This window comes from Amphiprion ocellaris, chromosome 13 (genome assembly GCF_022539595.1).
Source record: "Amphiprion ocellaris isolate individual 3 ecotype Okinawa chromosome 13, ASM2253959v1, whole genome shotgun sequence".
In the NCBI taxonomy this organism is placed as follows: Eukaryota; Metazoa; Chordata; class Actinopteri; family Pomacentridae; genus Amphiprion; species Amphiprion ocellaris.
The window spans coordinates 16064606-16082505 of record NC_072778.1 but is presented as its reverse complement, the minus strand read 5'-3'; the positions used below and the strand labels follow the sequence as shown (position 1 = coordinate 16082505).

At 41.3% G+C, this 17900-nt stretch overlaps 2 protein-coding genes across 5 annotated transcripts in view; one reads left to right on the top strand and one right to left on the bottom strand.

Annotated features, from left to right (window-relative positions):
* flrt1b (fibronectin leucine rich transmembrane protein 1b) overlaps positions 1-5410 on the top strand; it is a 39669-nt gene extending 34259 nt beyond the window's left edge. For all 3 annotated transcript variants that reach the window (XM_055016296.1, XM_023281997.2, XM_023281996.3), the window contains exon 3: positions 377-5410. In XM_055016296.1, the coding sequence (XP_054872271.1) occupies positions 392-2590 (2199 nt within the window). In that variant the 5' untranslated portion in view covers positions 377-391 and the 3' untranslated portion in view covers positions 2591-5410. The remainder of the gene's footprint in view (positions 1-376) is intronic.
* Positions 1-17900, bottom strand: part of macrod1 (mono-ADP ribosylhydrolase 1) — a 135667-nt gene that overhangs the window by 101091 nt on the left and 16676 nt on the right. The window lies entirely within an intron of this gene.

Below are 17900 nucleotides of genomic sequence, written 5' to 3'. Positions count from 1 at the left end.
TCACTCCACCCCTCATCACACTCTGTCTCTAAATGTCCACTTGTCTTCTGCTTGGTCGCTCTGACCCATATAATTCCGGGCAGCTTCTTTTAAGTACATCTGACAATTCAATCTTCAAATCCTTGCCAATTTAAAGATTAAAAAAGACTTTTCTTCTACCAGCAGGTATAAAATACAGCAATTTAGTCAAGCAATTTTAGAGAAAGAGGTTAACTATGGGGTTCGTCCTGCTCTATCTTGTCCTTTTTACCAGCAACTCTTTTTACTTTCTTGTTTGTATGTAAGACGTTACTTCGCCTTTGAGTTTAAATCAGTGAATTATTATAGTATTTGTACTCGTTTTAATCTAGTTTCCCATTTTCTCTCTTTTAATCAGGAGCTGTGCACCAACATGGCAGCTGAAAGTCTTGCTGAGCTCCGCGATTGGCTCTTTCTGCTCCTCCTGTGCCTCACCTTATTGGCTGAGGTGCTGGAACTGGCGGCAGCGGCAATCGCCATGGAGACGGGCGAAGGAGATGAGGGCATTGTTTGTCCCTCAGTGTGCCGCTGTGATGAGGGTTTTGTCTACTGCAACGACCGTGGCCTCAGCATAATTCCTCCACTACCATTAACGGCTGCCATCCTCTACTTGCAGAGCAACCGGCTGAGTAACGCCGGGCTTCCTCCATCACTGGAACGCAGTACTTCCATACGAGTGATTTACCTGTATGCCAACCAGCTGGATGAATTCCCCATACACCTCCCACCTTCATTACGGGAGCTCCATTTGCAGGATAATAATATACGAACGTTACCGCGATCCGCTCTGGCCAAGTTACCATTACTAGAACGTTTGCACTTGGATGATAACTCTATATCTACGGTTAGCATCCAGGAGCGAGCTTTTTCTGGGACTCCACGGCTTCGACTGCTGTTTCTCTCTCGGAACCACTTGTCAAGCATCCCTGCGGGCTTGCCAGCTTCTTTGGAAGAACTGCGATTGGACGACAACAGAATCAGCACCATCCCCACCCATGCCTTCCGTGGGCTGTCCTCCCTGCGACGCTTGGTTCTGGATGGGAACCTGTTGGCCAACACACGTATTGCTGATGACACATTTTCACGTCTTTCCAATCTGACTGAGCTGTCGCTGGTCAGGAATGCTCTGCAGTCTCCGCCGGTCAACCTGCCTTCATCTCACCTTGTGCGACTCCATTTGCAAGACAACGGAATGACCCACATACCCAGGGGGGCGCTGGACGGGATGCGGCGGCTGCAGAGATTGGACCTGTCAGGGAACAATCTGACCAGTCTCCCTCGAGGACTCCTGAAGGACGCAGAAGGCCTGGAGCTGCTACTGCTGCGAGGAAACCCCTGGTACTGCGGTTGCAACCTTCGCTGGCTCCATGCCTGGCTGCATGGACGAGGGGCAGCGGTGACAGTCAGGGGTCTGACCTGTCAGGGACCTGAACCTGTAAGGGGTCAGACCCTCAGAGAAGTAACCTCTCTGATGGAGCAGTGTGAAGGGCCCCCTGCTGGTCCCAGTACTGGAGTAGGGGTGAACCCAGCAGAAAAAGATGGAGGAGGTGAAGATGGTGTTGGAGGGGGCCAAGCAGTGGCTTCAGTCCCCCACGGCAGCACCACCACTACCTCTCTGCTGGTTCCCACACAAGGTTCCCTCTTCACTCTGCGAGCCAAGCGACCGGGCCTCGTTATGCCTCTGCCTCCGGGTGAAGGGGGCCAGGTATCTGGAGAGGCCCTAGAGCTGACTGTTAAACCGCTGTCTTCAGACAGTGTACTGGTGAGTTGGCTGTGCCCAGAGCCGGCACCCTCCTTCCGCCTGTCGTGGCTAAGGTTGGGCAGCAGTGCAACTCTGGGTTCAATAACAGAGACTTTGGTTCCTGGAGAGAGGAGGCAGTATCTCCTAACCCAGCTCACCCCACGCTCTCATTACCTCATCTGTCTGCTGCCACTACGTCAGGAGTCGACCTATGGGGGCTTTAGCATGGGTTCATCTCGAGCTAGCAGCATGGACACGGACAGTAAAGACTCGGCTCCAGCCTGCGCTCAGATAGAGACTGGAGATGCTCTGGTCAGCCCAGGAGGGGAGGGCTCAGATAAGGAGGGACAGGACTCAGAGCTGACAGCCCTGCCATTGGCTGGAATTATAGGGGGTGCTACAGCATTGGTAAGCCTGTTGTTAATCTTTGGCATCTTCTGCTGGTATGGACAAAGAACAGGCTACATGTCCGGGGACTCGGGCTCATACAGCAGGGGCCGGGGTGGAAAACATTATGATGACTATGTAGAGTCAGGCACCAAGAAAGACACTTCCATCTTAGAGATCAGGGCCCCTCCCACAGGGTTTCAGATGACAGCTATGGCCCATCAGCCCCTACAGCCTAAGCTGGAGGATGTCACCTACATCCACACTATTTTCCCCTCCTCCTCCTCTTCTTCCCAAGCTAACGGGACCTACCGGAGCAACCACGGAGCTGGCAGCCTCAACGGCACCATCCTCAGCCAAACCAGCCACCACCACGTCACTTATGGTACCAACCGTGGCTACAGAGAGGGTGGCATCCCTGACATAGATTATGCCTACACGTGATGATACAGGGACATGCTCACCGAGCCACGAAGGCCTCCTTGGCTAGTGGCCATTTTGTCCTTGGTTTCCAAAGTACCCTCTGTGCCTCTGCTGGTTCAATTCTGATTGGTTTGCTAAGTAGAGAAGACGGATTTCAGCTATGGTGATAGGACATTGCTATTGAGTGACAGAAGTAACAGTCCTACTATACTCTACTACTGTATACTACACTATACAGTAGACCCTTCTTTCAGCGCTACTTATAGTTATAAATGGTTACATTTTCTCTTTTTGATATCTCAGTGTCTTTTAAACCTACTGTTCTTCTCAGCTCATAATAATGCACAGTAACTTATTTGAGGTTGATATACTAGGCTTAGCTGATTTAGCAGGAGATATATTTATATGAGGAAAAGGCACTTGATGTGTATAGAGATAGCTCTCATATCTTCCTTCCAACTGTAAGCTCTGTGCTGTATAGATAAAAGGGATGACAGAGGGAGAAATCAATGGTTGTTATAACCCACAGATGAGAATGCATCATGGTTGACATGAAAAGATGTGTTCCTAGCCCCCTCCTTTCCTCTGGTCTACTCCTCTCCTTTTTAATTTTTCCTCCTTTACGCCTCTTTTTTTTTGGGCTGAGGCTTTTTCCTTTTATTTCTCTCGTGTCTTTTGTGGTGCTGTGAGCAGAGGACGACTTTGTTCTCGCCAAGGGAGCTGACAGCAGTGATAACAGTTCTGACAGAGACGGGAGACACAAACCACAGCATGTGGAGACTAATGAGAGGGAGAGAGAGAAAGAGTGGGGGGTGATGGATAGATGGATGGAGGGAGAAAGCGTAAAAGAAGAAAAGAGAGAGGGGTACTGTTTTGGAAATGCAGATGCTGAGAGAGGTGTGTTGGCTTAAGGCAGAGAGAGAGAGCAGAAAAGGAGAGTTAAAATGGGAGCTAAGTGAAAAAAGGGCGTGTGACAAATGCAGCAGCAGGAGGTAAAAAACCAGACAAAAGGAAAAGAAGCTGAGGGATCATGAAGGGTGTGGGTGGGGTAGAGAAGTGGGTTGACAACTGGAATAATGTCATCATCATCATCCAAAAAAACGGATCAAATTTTGCCCCCAGTGTCTCCACAGCACTCAGCAAATACCCGGCGATAACAGACTGCATGTTTCCCTCAAGGACTGATGTTTTGCCTGTGATCATTACAAGTCAAAGATTCATTAAACAACATGATTTTGCTGTTACACCTCATGTATCTTCACCAAAACAATGGACATCAGCATTGGGAGCAAGAGAGGCAAGACAATCAAGAGCAAATGTAAAATAAATGCCAAGACCACAAGACAAACGACAAGACTGAGAGAACCGCTATTAAAAAACTTCGACTCAGAATTTAGAAAAAGCGCTGCATGTACCCAGTTTTTATGGTGGTCTGGTGTCATTATTAAATTATCTTTGCAAATGAAGTGAAAGAAACCTAATCATACAGCTCATAATAGTAACCCATTATCTTCTAGAGGCTGGCTAAACCTTATGAACTGAAATTAAGTTTTAGCAGCTGATCATTTTTTGGTGGAGGTTGGAACGACCCTGGTCTGATTAAACTTTGCTAAAATTCACTCATAACAATGTATAAGTTCAACTTTATTAAAAAATGTTGGTTGTAACTTTTAAACTGTAACTGTTTATTGCTATTGAAGGAAAAGGAAGAGGAGAAAGACATGAATATAAAATGATCCATCATACAAAATGTGATTTTATATTGTGATATTTATACATATTGCAATATACTGATTGGGAATCTGATAATACGGCAAAATACACACCTGACAATTTGTAATACTTCATCTGATGCAGAAATCACATGACATCCCAACATTTCATAAAATTTTAGAAGCTCTTTTGGTGTAAAAGGTGTTCCATCACTGAAGTCATTTTTTAAGCAAAAATGCCAAATATTCTCTTGTTTCCGCTTCCCAGTTGTGAGTATTTGCTGCTTTTCTTCTTGTGTGTGACCTGTTTTTTTAATGTTGGTCAAATGAAATCGAAAATGAACCCGCAGCCTCACAAATTTGTATTGTCTCACAGCATCTTTCATCATATAATATCTCACTCTAAAAGAAGATTTTCTAATTTTTATCAAGTTGAAGTAAATTGTAAAACTTATTTCAAAACACTGAAATGATGATCTGAGGCATTCTGGGAAGAGACATATTTAGTTGACTCAGGTCGCCCACTTGTACAGGCCTCAGCACGGCATAGACACAGTTGTGTTAACAGGGATCGCAGCCTGACCGCTACACTGTGCATCTCAACACGAACACGGCCACAGGGAAGCGGCACCTGCTTTCTGACTGCCTCTCACTGACCCTGCCAGTGTACTTTAAGGGAGAAGGAAATTCAAAGGAAAATGCTTACAAACAGCAAGAGATTAAAAAGGGAAGAGGAGAAGGTAGAGAGAGAAAAATAAAGAGTGAGGACGTAGAGGGGAGGACGGGGAGGGCTGATTTAGATAGAGCCTGTAAGTGTTGAAACCCACTCTTACTTTCAGTAGCTCTCTTTCTCTTTTCCAGTACCAGTAATATTGGAAGAGCTCCGGTGTGGGTTTTTAGTTTTGTTTTTTTTTTTATGTCTGCATTTGTTTTTTCTTCTTTTTTTAAGAGCACTGAAGCTTCCTTTCATTCTGTGTAGAAATCCTTTTCCTTTAAAAATGTCACCCTCAGATGTGATAATGAAAACACTTTCATGTATAAACATAAAAATGGGTGCAAAATGCTATTCCATTTATTGGTCTGTCATCTTTTTTTCTACGCAGATGAATAAAGACTTCTGAAAGGAAAATCAGTTTCATGGGCTATCTTTGTGTGCGCGCATCTGCGTGGGGTTCATCAAATCAGAAACAAAGGCCGGAGATACCAAATAATGCACTGGGGTAGCTTAAAAAAAATAAAATCAATAGGAAGCTCAGATTATTAACGTGATTTATGACGAGATGGAGCGGACCTCGTTAAATTACACACACTGGATGAGCTGCTATACGCTCCAATTCAATCTGGAAGAATCAGCCAGCTCCGAGGCGGACGTGTGTGTCTTTATCCTGAGTAGTTTGTGTGTGGTATGTTTCACAAAGCCACATGAGAAACTGTGTGTGTGTGCAATTGTGTGGATGTGATTGTGTTCATGTGTTTGAGTGAGGACATGCCTCTCATTCTAAGTGAGTGCTAATGCTTGTGTAAGCATGGATCAATATAACGAACGGGGGAGTGTATAAGTGTCCATCTTGGAGTAACTGCTTGTGATGGGTGTTTGTGAAGGAAGGAGTCTGAGAGAAATATACTGTACGTACAGACACAAGTTGGTAGCACAGCGAACGCCGCTGAGGCAAAGACAGAGAATGGACTACATATAAACGATCTGTGATTAGAGACACTACCACAACTTTTCCAGTTTTTTGAAATTTAAGCAGCTCAAGACCAGTGCATGACTTGGAATGCAACCGAATTTTAGCAGTAAACTGCCAGAGGTGAAAATTTTTTTAGGTACATTACGCCTTGAAAGCTGATGTAAATAATTCCTACAGGTGTCCCATTTTCTGAACCCTGTCTGTATAAAAGCAATTGGAACAGACTGTGTTTTTACACCCACTGATGCATTATTTGGACAATATTGCACTGCAGGAAGCAATACATTGCTACCATAATAGCGAGGAATAGGAAATCTAGAAAGGAAGAGAGACAGATAATGACACAAAACACGTCTCCAGGCTATTTCAGACCAGAGAGGGGTGAACACACAACAACCAAAAAAATTAAGCTGATTTCTGGCAACTTTTGCAACAGCAATGGGAAGAATTTTCTAAACAGTAATTGATTTCAAGTACAGAAAGCATCTGTGTTCTGCAAAAGGTAGCGACTTTGATGGGTCAAAAATGTAGATTACCTTTTGTGAAACAAATGTTGATCTGCCGTTGTTTTTTTGTGTTCTATGCTTTTTTCAGAGTATTAATTGAGACATTAATATGAGTAAATTCCATTAAAGACTAAGGTGTTCTAAAACTTTTGACAGACAATGTATGCGTATATGTGTGTGTGCCAGTGCATACAGTAAATGGGCTGCAGCTGCATCTCCATGTCTTTGCTCTTAACAACAATGCCCTGAGTTCTCATCAGTCATTATGGAGGCTTTTCACTGTCACAGTCCATTATCTAGCGTCGAGCCCTGCAGCTTAATTATTCCAACTCACATTAAACCCAACAAAAAGATGTACATCCAGACACTAGAGTATCTATCTGTTGACTCCGAGTCTGTATTCTTGCACTGTAACAAATGTGATCAAAGCAGGGGCTTTCATTACGTTACATCTAGTGCGTCATTTGTCCAAAATAATTATTCTGCAAGAAAGAATTGTACTAAAATTATTCAGCATGTTAAAGATATCAAACAAGTCATGGTTCTTGCATACAAGCACAACAACAGTGTTGAGTTCCAATTCATTTCTGAATACGTGGCCTCTATTTCTTAAACAAATGACCTCAACTCAATGATGTGCAATAAAACGGTCCGTTGCATTTTAAACTCCGTGCTCAGTATTTTCTTCACCACAGTGCTGTTATGGATGATTTAAAACTGCGCCACAAGTGCAAGTATCTTCCAGTGTTTGCATGCATTATATGCTTATTTAGTAAAAGGTCAATGTAGTCCTCAAACAGCATGCATAAGGGGAAATGCATGTATGCACGCAAAGCCGACCAAATCTATTCCACACCATAATGTTTTTGCACAGTTAGTTTGGATTTAAATGTTCCTACAAATTGCAGGTATTATTCATCAAAGACAGGGCAAAAATGAAACAGACAAGCCGTGAGGCTGATCACAAGCTCACATTTCTTTTCAGGCTGAACTCACAGCAGTCAAGGGTGCCGCAGAGGAAGACACAAAAGAGACGCAACATATGAACGTGAGAATAAAGGGCTAACTCACAAAAAAGTCTACAAAAACAGGCATAGTGTACATAATGACTGCATTTTGCTCGGAGTTATTGTAACCTTTGACTCTAAATAGTGTTTTTCCCAGAGCAAAGACAAAAAAATCCACAGAAAGGTATGGATTTATAAAGCCAAATCCTCACCTTAGATGTAAATCTTTTAAAGTCTTAAAATAATTTCCCTGGTTGTTATTGCTGGACACACATGTTCACCTCAGAATGACAGGGGACTGCTGATCCCACAGGACGAGTTGGATAACAAACACTGACATGTTTCTTCTTACACAGACACACTGCAAGAAACCTATGAAATACCTCTGAGGACTGCAGTGCTGTAACAACAACAACAACGAAACATTAAGCTGTGGTGCTCTGTGTTCTTTTGCAGCAGTGGATGGAGAGGACATCTGTGGAATAAACAAGGCGGGGAGCAAACTAAGACAGCCTCTGGAGGATTATGACAGCACCAACTGTATGAATTAGGCTGTCTATCAGAGAGAGACACTTTGGTGCCACTACAAAGTCCCTCTAGTCAGAAGGAAGACAAAAAAAAAAAACTCCCAAGAAAAGTTCAGTCATAACCACGCTGAAAGCATATACAAAAAGATAACCAAATTGCCCTTGTACTGCCGTTGTCCTCTTTTCAATTTCCCAGCCTTGAGGGTTTTATCTTCAAGTTCAGCCAAATTATACTGCTGGATGTTTTTGTAACCTTGCTGTTTGGATAAAGAGCATCTACAATTTTAAAGAATTAAAGGCATTTACAACCTTAAGTAGTTTTTGTGCTATTTGCCTCATTATCTGTCCCAGGCTGACATTAAGTGAATAATTGATGAATTTCTTTCATTCATAAGATCAGGTATTCAGTTTCATCTCCAGCCTACATGAGCAAACTGTGAAGTGAAGCTCTGGCTGAGGAGCGCTTCAGGCGGCCGGCTGCTGCTGGATGTGGGCTTCCAGAGCTCTCAGCCGTCACTCACGGTCGGCTTACTGCCCACCTCTCCGGGGCTACACTCTGGACCAAACAGACACTTCAGCACTTGTAGTTATGGCAACTTGTGATTTCTCTGGAGTACTGACTCTCAGCCTTTCTTCAGCAGAGGCACACACATCTCAGCCAAAAAATAAATGAATTCTAGGAGCACAGTAAATTATTCATTACTTAGTTGAAAATGCCACAGAGTGGATTGTGATCATACCAGCACAATGTGCTGCTGAACGTTTCACTCATTTAAAGGCAACTGCCCAGTTCAAAGCTGAAAAATGTAGGTTAAAAATGATCAACAACTATTTCGCAAAAGAGAGCAACCACACCCATGAATCTGAACTGGACGACTACTGTAAATTAAGGGGTAAAATTAGTCTCACTTCAACTTATAAAGTACAGATAACAAGCAAAGAAAAGGCAGAGCAGAGTGACATTCAATATTTCTTTTCTTAACTTAATCTGCAGAATAATCAACAATGAAAATGATCCTCAGTTGCAGTTCTGATTCATGTCCAGCCTCAGTGCATTGGTTGCATACATACGACAAGGCTAGCTGGTAATGAAAGCATTAAAATACATAGAAACAAACCTCTTGCTGACAGAGGTTAGGAGACATATTGTAGGTACTAATAGTCATCACAGATTATGGAGGACAGAAGGAGACAGAAGGTGTGGGCAGTTAAACGGTAATGATATGTACCAGCGCTTGACACTTCATCTGTAATGACAAGAAAATTATTTAACCCTCGTGTCGTCCTGCGGGTCGAAATTGATCCGTTTTAAAGTTTGAAAATATGAAAAAAATGCATATATTTTCACAGTGAAACCTCTAATGTCCACATTTTCAACATTTTTGGGAAATCTTTGAACATTTTTTGGTGGGAAAAAAAGAAATGTTAAAAATGTTTCTTCTGAACATTCGCAAAAAAAATCAACCAAAATCCAGTGAATTTCGCTGGCTTTTGGTTGATTTTTTTGTGAATGTTCTTAAAGAAAATATTAGAAGTTTTCCTGATATATATGGAATCACTTTAAATATTTTTAGGATTTTTTTGGAAGACTTTCACTCATTTTTTGAAAATATTTACAAGAATTTTCTTGCCAAATTTGAGGAATTTTTTTTGAAAATAATACTTTTAAGGGAAACTTTTAAGGAATTACTGGAATTTTCTTCCTGAAGGTTTTGCGAATTTTCTGAAATTTTGGGAATTTTTTTGCTGATTTTTGGGATTTTTTTCAGACAAGGAAACAATATTTTTTGGTGCCCGTAAATGAGGACAACATGAGGGTTAATAGAATGTTGGATAGTTTCACTTAAATGCATCACATTCAAACTGGCATGAAAGCACACAACAAAGACACAAGCATGCTCCATCCCTGGATGCTAACATCTCATCACAGCCCTGATAATGGAGCCCCCTGAGGTGCTCCAGTTCTGCTGGTGGAGGTAGCAGCCGCCAGGGACCAGCGGTTGCCCTTGCAAGATGGGCTTTGCAGTTAAACAACAATCCACAACCCTGCATCCTCCACCTAAGCAACACAATCTTGGCATGACAAAGTCGGTGTAAGGTCAGCAATTTGGATTTTTAACCTCAGTGCAGTGCAGTAGTTTCACCCTGGTCACTTTGTTTACCTACATATTAAGCCAAAGTGGTTAAATTCAATTTAAGGTGGTTAATTTCAAACTAAGCCAATATTTCGTGGTCCTAATTAAAAATATGTCATTGAGATTATCAATAATTATCAATATTGACTAAAATAAAACATGTTATCGTGCTGTTCTTTTAGCTATATTGCACATTCATTAAATAGCAATTAGCTGTGCAGCCCTACCTCATCATAAGCACAGAAAATCAGCATCTTCAACACCAAATTAACTTTACCATTTCAAAAAACAGGAATGTTAACAGCACATGCACATATAAAGGTAACTGGCTCACTTATGTCTGTGCATACCACAAACTCTGACCACTGTTGATGTTGTAGAAGACAAAAGAAGTAAAGGATGTAATAAATCTGTTCCCTGCTTGGCGTAGCTTTGATTGAGATGTCCCTTGTATCCCAATACATCACAGTGTCCTTGACATTTTCTTTTCTCTTTCTTTCCTTGAAAGATAAATTCATCCTCAGTTTGCCTTCACCTAACTTTCCATCAGGAGCCAATATTCGAATTTCATTTTAGGGATAAATATTCTTGAATTTTAATTACTGGATCAGCGGTGTGTTGAAAGTAAATCAGCCAAAGAAATGTCCACGTTCATGCACTCAGAACAGACATTTGCCAAGGGCTTCACAAAACAGAAAAAATCTGCTCTGATTGAAATTATTGTCAAATTTGTCTTTTTTTTTTCTTTTAATGGCAAAAGTTGAACAAATTACCAGTTTAAAATGTGAAGCTTGATTTATAAAAGTCAAATAAATCAGCAACAAGAGATTTTTGAAGTATAACATAGTAAATGCAGCAAACATTTTAAAAACAGATTTAAAATGCTCCTTTTTACTTCGTGAACTAAGTCAGGAAAGTCAGTAGTTAGTGTCTCCCTTTTGGCAGATATCAGAGCGTGGAGCAGCCCAGAGTCTTGCTATTCCTGATTTTAAAATGTTCTCCCTTGCAGATCTCTTCAAGTTCTGAGATATTTTTAGGTCGTCATGCACACACAGCATGTGCAACATCTCCCCACAGATATTCAGATTTTCAGAGATGTTCAGGTCAGGCACTGTGAGGGACACTCCGAAAGCCTCTACTTGTGCTTTTTGCAACTAGTTCATGGTGGATTTTGAAGTCTGCTTTGGATCGTGGCCCTGTTGGAGGAACCACCCTCTTCTCATTTCAACTTTCTTGACTGACTGCAGGACGGCTGCAACCAGAACTGGCTGATAAATAATAGGATCTACTCCATCTGTGCAAGGTTTCCTGTGCACTTGCTACCACACAACTCCGAAGAATAATATTACCATGCCGCTACTTATTCTTACTCCACAATTATCGATGGTTGCTGCAGATGGAGAGCCACATTTTTACTTCATCTGTTCACAGGAGGTTTTGCTTTTCTTTCTGCCCTGAAAGCTTTCTTAGCTCTCCAGATATTGTGCTGACTTCCACTGTTCCCTTTAACTACCATGTTTTGATGACATTTCAAACAGTGGAAGCAAAAATCTCGAACTTTCTCATCTTTTCATAGCCACTTAGCTTCAATTAAAAAACCTCTGTCAGTTGCTTAGTGATGCCGATGGTTGTCACTTTTGTCGTGGTGGTTTCAGGAATCCGAGAAGTCAAATTATGGGCTGACATGTCAGTGAAGTTCTTCAACTTTACAAGTAGAATGCCACAGCTACTTTTCCTCAATTTTTTTGGTTTGTTAAATAAAAAGTATGAGCACTTGAGCATTTGAATAAAGGCTTTCTGTTCGCTGCAGGGGCTGTATTAACTTCTTTTTCCCCTCAATAAAACAGCACACTGTGTAATTTGACTAAACTTTTGCATACAACCATCCTACACAACCAGACTGATCAACCTGTCAGTCCAGCTCTGACCAGGCCTGCCTGTTCCACCCATGGACAATGGCAACACAAGGATAAGTGGATAAATAGCTCCTATAAATAGTCTTGTCATTTCCTAAGCTCTGATAATGCAACGGGGCCGACAGCATGTGCGCCGGGCACCACTTCACAACAAAGCCTGATAGGTCGTAATTACAAGATGGTAATTGTGCCGTGTGTGTGCCGTGTGTACGCCCTGTACTCCTGAGCGTGTGCGTAATTATGTGACAAAAGTATCGCTGGTGATGAGGACATGCGAGCAGACAATGAGGGCCCTTCGTATTTGCTGGTGGAGAGAGGGGGAAGAGGAGTCAGGGTTATTTTAAAGTCCATTTTGGAGGTTACTATGATACATCCTTTGTACTTTGTTCGCTAAGCTATATTACAAAATGAGAGAAAATGGAGGCTTATTGTCAGGCTGCATTATACTTTATTATTCAAATTACACTGCCTACAATGAGGATAATCTTCCCCCAATGTGTTTTTAATTTCCATATCTAATTTTTTCTCATTCCGCCTCGTGTGTCTCGGTCCTAGCCTAAATTATTTGCCCAGCTGGTTCAGTGAAACAAGATTGAATTCTAATGTCAAAAGCCTAAATGAAAAACATCAGTCATCAAAGGTTGATAAACTCAGTAACACAGGTATTCATTAGGTGATTGTGGCCATATTCAGGGTGAGTTTTATTTTTTTTGGGGGGGGGGACCTGCTAAAGCATTCGACCTGAGCAGCCAAGCAGACAAGGACTCTGGATGCACAGCCAAATCGTCAGTGTCAGGCTGATTACTTGTATGGCACTAAAACCAATATTCAAAAAGGGAACATTATTATTGTCATAAAGACCTGGGAACGCACACGATTATAGCTATACTAAGGAGTGTATTAAGCGAGACAGCACAGAAAACAAAACACTGCTCCACATGCAGAGAGGCTCACAAGCTTGACAGCCGTATTGCAAGACGACTTGTCAATGCAACCCTGCACACAATCAGCTGTCCCATGAGGCACTTGTTCTATCAGCCAGAAGCATCAAGAATCCCTGGATTTTAAGACTATTTTAGCTGCAGTCAATCAACAAATTTCATACACAATCGAGGGAGACAAAAAATCTGCACATCCTCTGTAGATTAAGAAGCCACAGTGCAGAAAGTGCACTCTATCTGATAGCCTTTTTAGCCTAAATTAATTAGATATACATATATAAAGCCAGTATTTTAGGAATATTAACCCTGTGAACCCCAAAATCTGCCACTGGCTTAGAAAATCACCAAAATTATAGTTTATCAGAGCAACAAACTGCAAAAAAACAGAAAGAATAATTGGATTTTACACCATTTTAAACTACTCATGTGTCAGTTTGTTGTGAAAACAGCACAAATCTAAGCCTAAAATTGTGATATTTAATCAAAATCCTTGTATTCCAGGTCTCATTTCTAAAATAAAAAAAAAAGCCAAATAATAAATTGTTTGCACTGAAAAAATTATCTAAAAGAATAGAAAATAAATGTCTGCGCTCCTCACCACAAACGTGAAGCTTCTGAAGTCACGTGACAAAAATGTCGGGACTTATTACCTAAACTGGGCTGAACTGCAGGATGTGCTTACACAGAGAAAATAGGGCTAGGGTGTAAAAAAAATATCAAAAATGTAAGTTGTCTAATATTTGTAGCATGTAGAACCACCACTGTATTGGTAACACCTATGGGCGCTTCAAAAAAATGTTACACGTTAATTCCAGGTTTATACAGAGTTTTGCAACTCAAAATCAATTTAAATTTTATTCCTCTGTACGACATATAACATTAGTACTGTAATATACTGCACAAAAGACATTTTTTAGGCTCTCTACATCTGGCCAAGGTTGTGCTGTTTCCATAAAGGAGCAGGACTTTAGATTGCAGTGAGTAAATATGTGAAAGGAGCAAAAAAATGCCTTGAAATTGCTTTGGGTCAAGGTTAACCTGGTTATTTAATACAAAAACAATCCGAACAGATTCTGAGCAGACTGCCATGCACCTGTCCATATTCATATGATTTTCAAAACTACAACTAAATCAACTTCAGATCCCAGCACATGAACTATAATATATAACAGAATATAACAATGATGCTGATTGCTGATCTCTGATATGCAAACTGCCGTCGGATTTTTCCGTCCATTTTAAGAAAGGCAGACACGCCAACATCTTCTGTGACATGGTGTCAGTTAGTTTGGAGCCAATTCTGAATAAACGTTAAGTAAACACTACATAAGTTAGACTTAGTAGCCTCCCTTAGTTTGGGTTTAAAGTTGTTGTTCACAGGTGGTCTGTCCCTCCTGCTGCCAAAGATAATGGATTAATCCTGAAAGGTTATTGATGTAGCGCATTTCTCCTTATGAGAGTAACACCTGCAATTGTCCAGCCAATGAGCATTTGGACAGATGAGAGCATATCGACCAACAAATCAACCAGTCCACATGGAGACTACAGCACAAGATTCAGCTAAAATGCATCAAGGACTGAGAGCAGTTTACATCTCTCATCTTCTCTATTGATCGTCCCTGTTTCTCACAGTTTGATCAATTACTCCCCCCCATTCCATGTTCCCAGTCATGGTCTGGAAGTTTGGATAAAGTCTTTTTCCAGACCTGTTCTCAGATGGTGGAAATGTTTTTCACTCAATTTGAGGCCTTCCTTATTTATTTATCACCCCTTTATTATATAACTGCCTTTCTTGAGGGACACTGTATCGATCAAACAGATTTTAGGCCTGTACTGGTCGCCCACAACCAGTTTTAGAATCTGAAGTTCTGCCTGGTCAGCTGTCCTACTGTTTGAAGGGTGTCATCATGTCTGATACATACAATGATCTGGCTCTCAGAGATTTGCTTGGATTTCTGGTGAAATTTGGGTCCTTATAGTTTGAACAGCTCCACACTCTGACCACCCACATGACGGCTGTCAAAAGACCAGTAAAAAATGATGGTGAAACTGTTCGACTCTTACTGAAGTAGCATTTCACATGTTGAAGCTAAAAGTCTGTCTCGAGACTGTTGAGCTACAAATTTGACCTGACTGCAGAGCAGACTTCTTTCATCCTTATCATTTTTTTATTCCTTACTTACTGTTAACTGTACAAATGAAAGCGGCCTTTTGTAAACACTGTGGAGATCGCAGTTATCTCAATAAACATTACTGGAATTGTCAGTGAACAAAACCAGCCAGACGTGTGAGAAAGATGCGGGTTCTGGCTGTGCAGGAAGGCCAATTAAAGCGTGAAGTGTGAGATATCACAGCGTATAAATTTAATAAAAATGCACAGTGTCTGTATGAGATACATGAAAGCTTTAAGTGGTCCAAAAAACCTTCTTCAGGTTATTTCCCCTGAGAGATCTCTATGCTGAACTGTGCCGTGCTCTGCATTTTCCACTGGAAATATGTAATGTCACATACTTTAACGCACCAATTAGGGCTTAACAGCTGATTGTGGGTTCTTTGTTAATTTTCGAACCACTGTCTGTCAGATCTGATGCACTGAAATAACCAAGTAGACCTGCCTTAGTCCATCCATACATTATCTATACGCCGCTGAATCCTCATTAGGGTCGTGAGAGAACTGGAGTCTATGACAGCTGACTTAGGGTGAAGGCAGGGGACACTCTGGACAGGTCACCAGTCTATCACAGGGCTACATATAGAGACAAACAAGCATAAGGTATAATTACCAATTGACCTAAGCATATTCTTGGACTGTGGGAGGAAGCCAGAGTACCCTGAGAAAACCCACGCATGCGCAGGGAGAACAATCAGACTCAAACCCCAGACCCAGGCCAGGATGCAAACCGAGGATCTTCTAGCTGCAAGACAACAGTGTTAACCACCGATTCACTGTGCAGCCCAGACCTGTCTTATTGCACACTCTATATCTTCTCTAAAACTTGCCATTTTCAGCGTGAAGGTTGTTGCTCAGAGACTGTTGCTGCCTCCTGTAGCAAGTAGGAATTTTAAAAAGGGAAACACAGAGATAGCCGAAGGGGAGGAGAGAGCTGCGTAAAGCATTCTTTTCTTTTACAGCATTTTATCCATTTATTTTTGTTGAAATTATTGGATTCCATTTCATATTTCTGTAAAGCACTCTGGTCATTATTTTTTGTTTTAAATGTGCGGTTGTGTAGCAGCAGCGAGCACTGGAGGACTCAAACCTCTCTGCATGGTGTTTGTTTTTTCCTCCTGTGCTGGTGCTGATTCCGTCCTGCTGCTTCACTTTGCTCCCACTGACCAAACACATGCAGGTTAGGTTAATTGGTGACTCTAAATTGCTTGCAGCGTTAATGGTTGTCTGTAGTCGAGCTGCACCTCTCTGAAACAGGCAATCACAGCCACTTTGCAGCGTGACTGGACAGGTACATGAAGGTACGGCAGAAACTGAAACTCACCTCTTCTACTCTTCACACAACTACTTCAGTCACTTCTCTTGTGTACAATATATGCTTTGCAGCAAAACAACAAAGCCATGTAAAGCCCACGCAGAGAGATCAGGGGTACGGACAGAAAGAAGCTATAATGGTCAAGTGTGGCAATTCAGTACCCTGAAAATTAGTGTAAGCTCTCATTTGTACTACCGTATTTTTATTTGATTGTATAGCATGCTTTGTAGGATACATCTACTTTAATAACAGAGTTATTACAGTGGTACATTTATAATGTCCTTAAATAGTTAATTACTGTATAATTAGTCATAGGACTCCACAGTAGATTATGAGGTACTGTGTCAGTGTTTTCTCTAGGATTTGTCTCAGCAGCGGCCGCAGGCTCTCTGGGGAAATGACGAAATGACGTTTCTCACATCCATTCACAGTGCAGAAATGAGGGTAATACTAAAAAAAGTTAAGAATAAATATAAGGTAAAAATAAATATAAGATCATTTAAAAAAGACTATATAAAAAAAAGCACAAGCATACATCAGACACAATCATACTTGCTACTGGGGTGATAATGAGTGAATATTGTGTTTCCTCCACTGTAATCAAAATTAACTTGGCCTGTTAATTGAAGAATTTCTTCTTTTACAATGCATAAGCACTATTGTGAATAGCAGACATATTTATAGGATGCATCTTTAATCTTTATAATACAGAATTGAGATAAATCAACTTACATAAAGCACTGAAACAAAGAAAAACATAAGGATAAAGGATAAGGCAAGTTGCCTATTTATGGATTGGGACATTTAAATACAAATGTACAAATGTAACAATGTATGATTGTTGTCTATTAAGGTAAAACTATTAAATCTAATGAAAAAAGTTTTATGGGAAGTTAAAAATAATATCCTTGAGTGCGGTTATGGTCAGTATTTACAGTACATGATTCAAAGGATTCAGCTGTATGTTTACAGTAATTTATTAGAGTGCACGTTATTCATGGTTTTAATGTTATATATTATGTGTATCTGAACCCCTGAGAAAAGTGGATCTGTGGGCGAGGATTCAGAGGTCTGGAACCAGGTTAATAAAAAAAGAGCAGAGTCCTTGTGCCTACAGATGTAGTTGGATGACACTTTTAAGGACCCACTTCATTGTAAGCATACTGAACACGCACTTAAGAAAAAGGTGAAATTCCTGGTCTTCTCAGCTTTGACACAGGCACTCTTTACTTTCACAGAACAAACTCCATTAACAGCTTCACATTCAGCTCAGGTACCATCAGCAGATCAACCTCACGCCCACCAGTAGCCGCAGCTTCACAAATAAACCAGCACAGCTGAACGCAGCGCTTGTCTTGATGGCAGAAGCTCTGATGAGCCAAATGCTGATGGTCAATCTGACTCCTTTTCT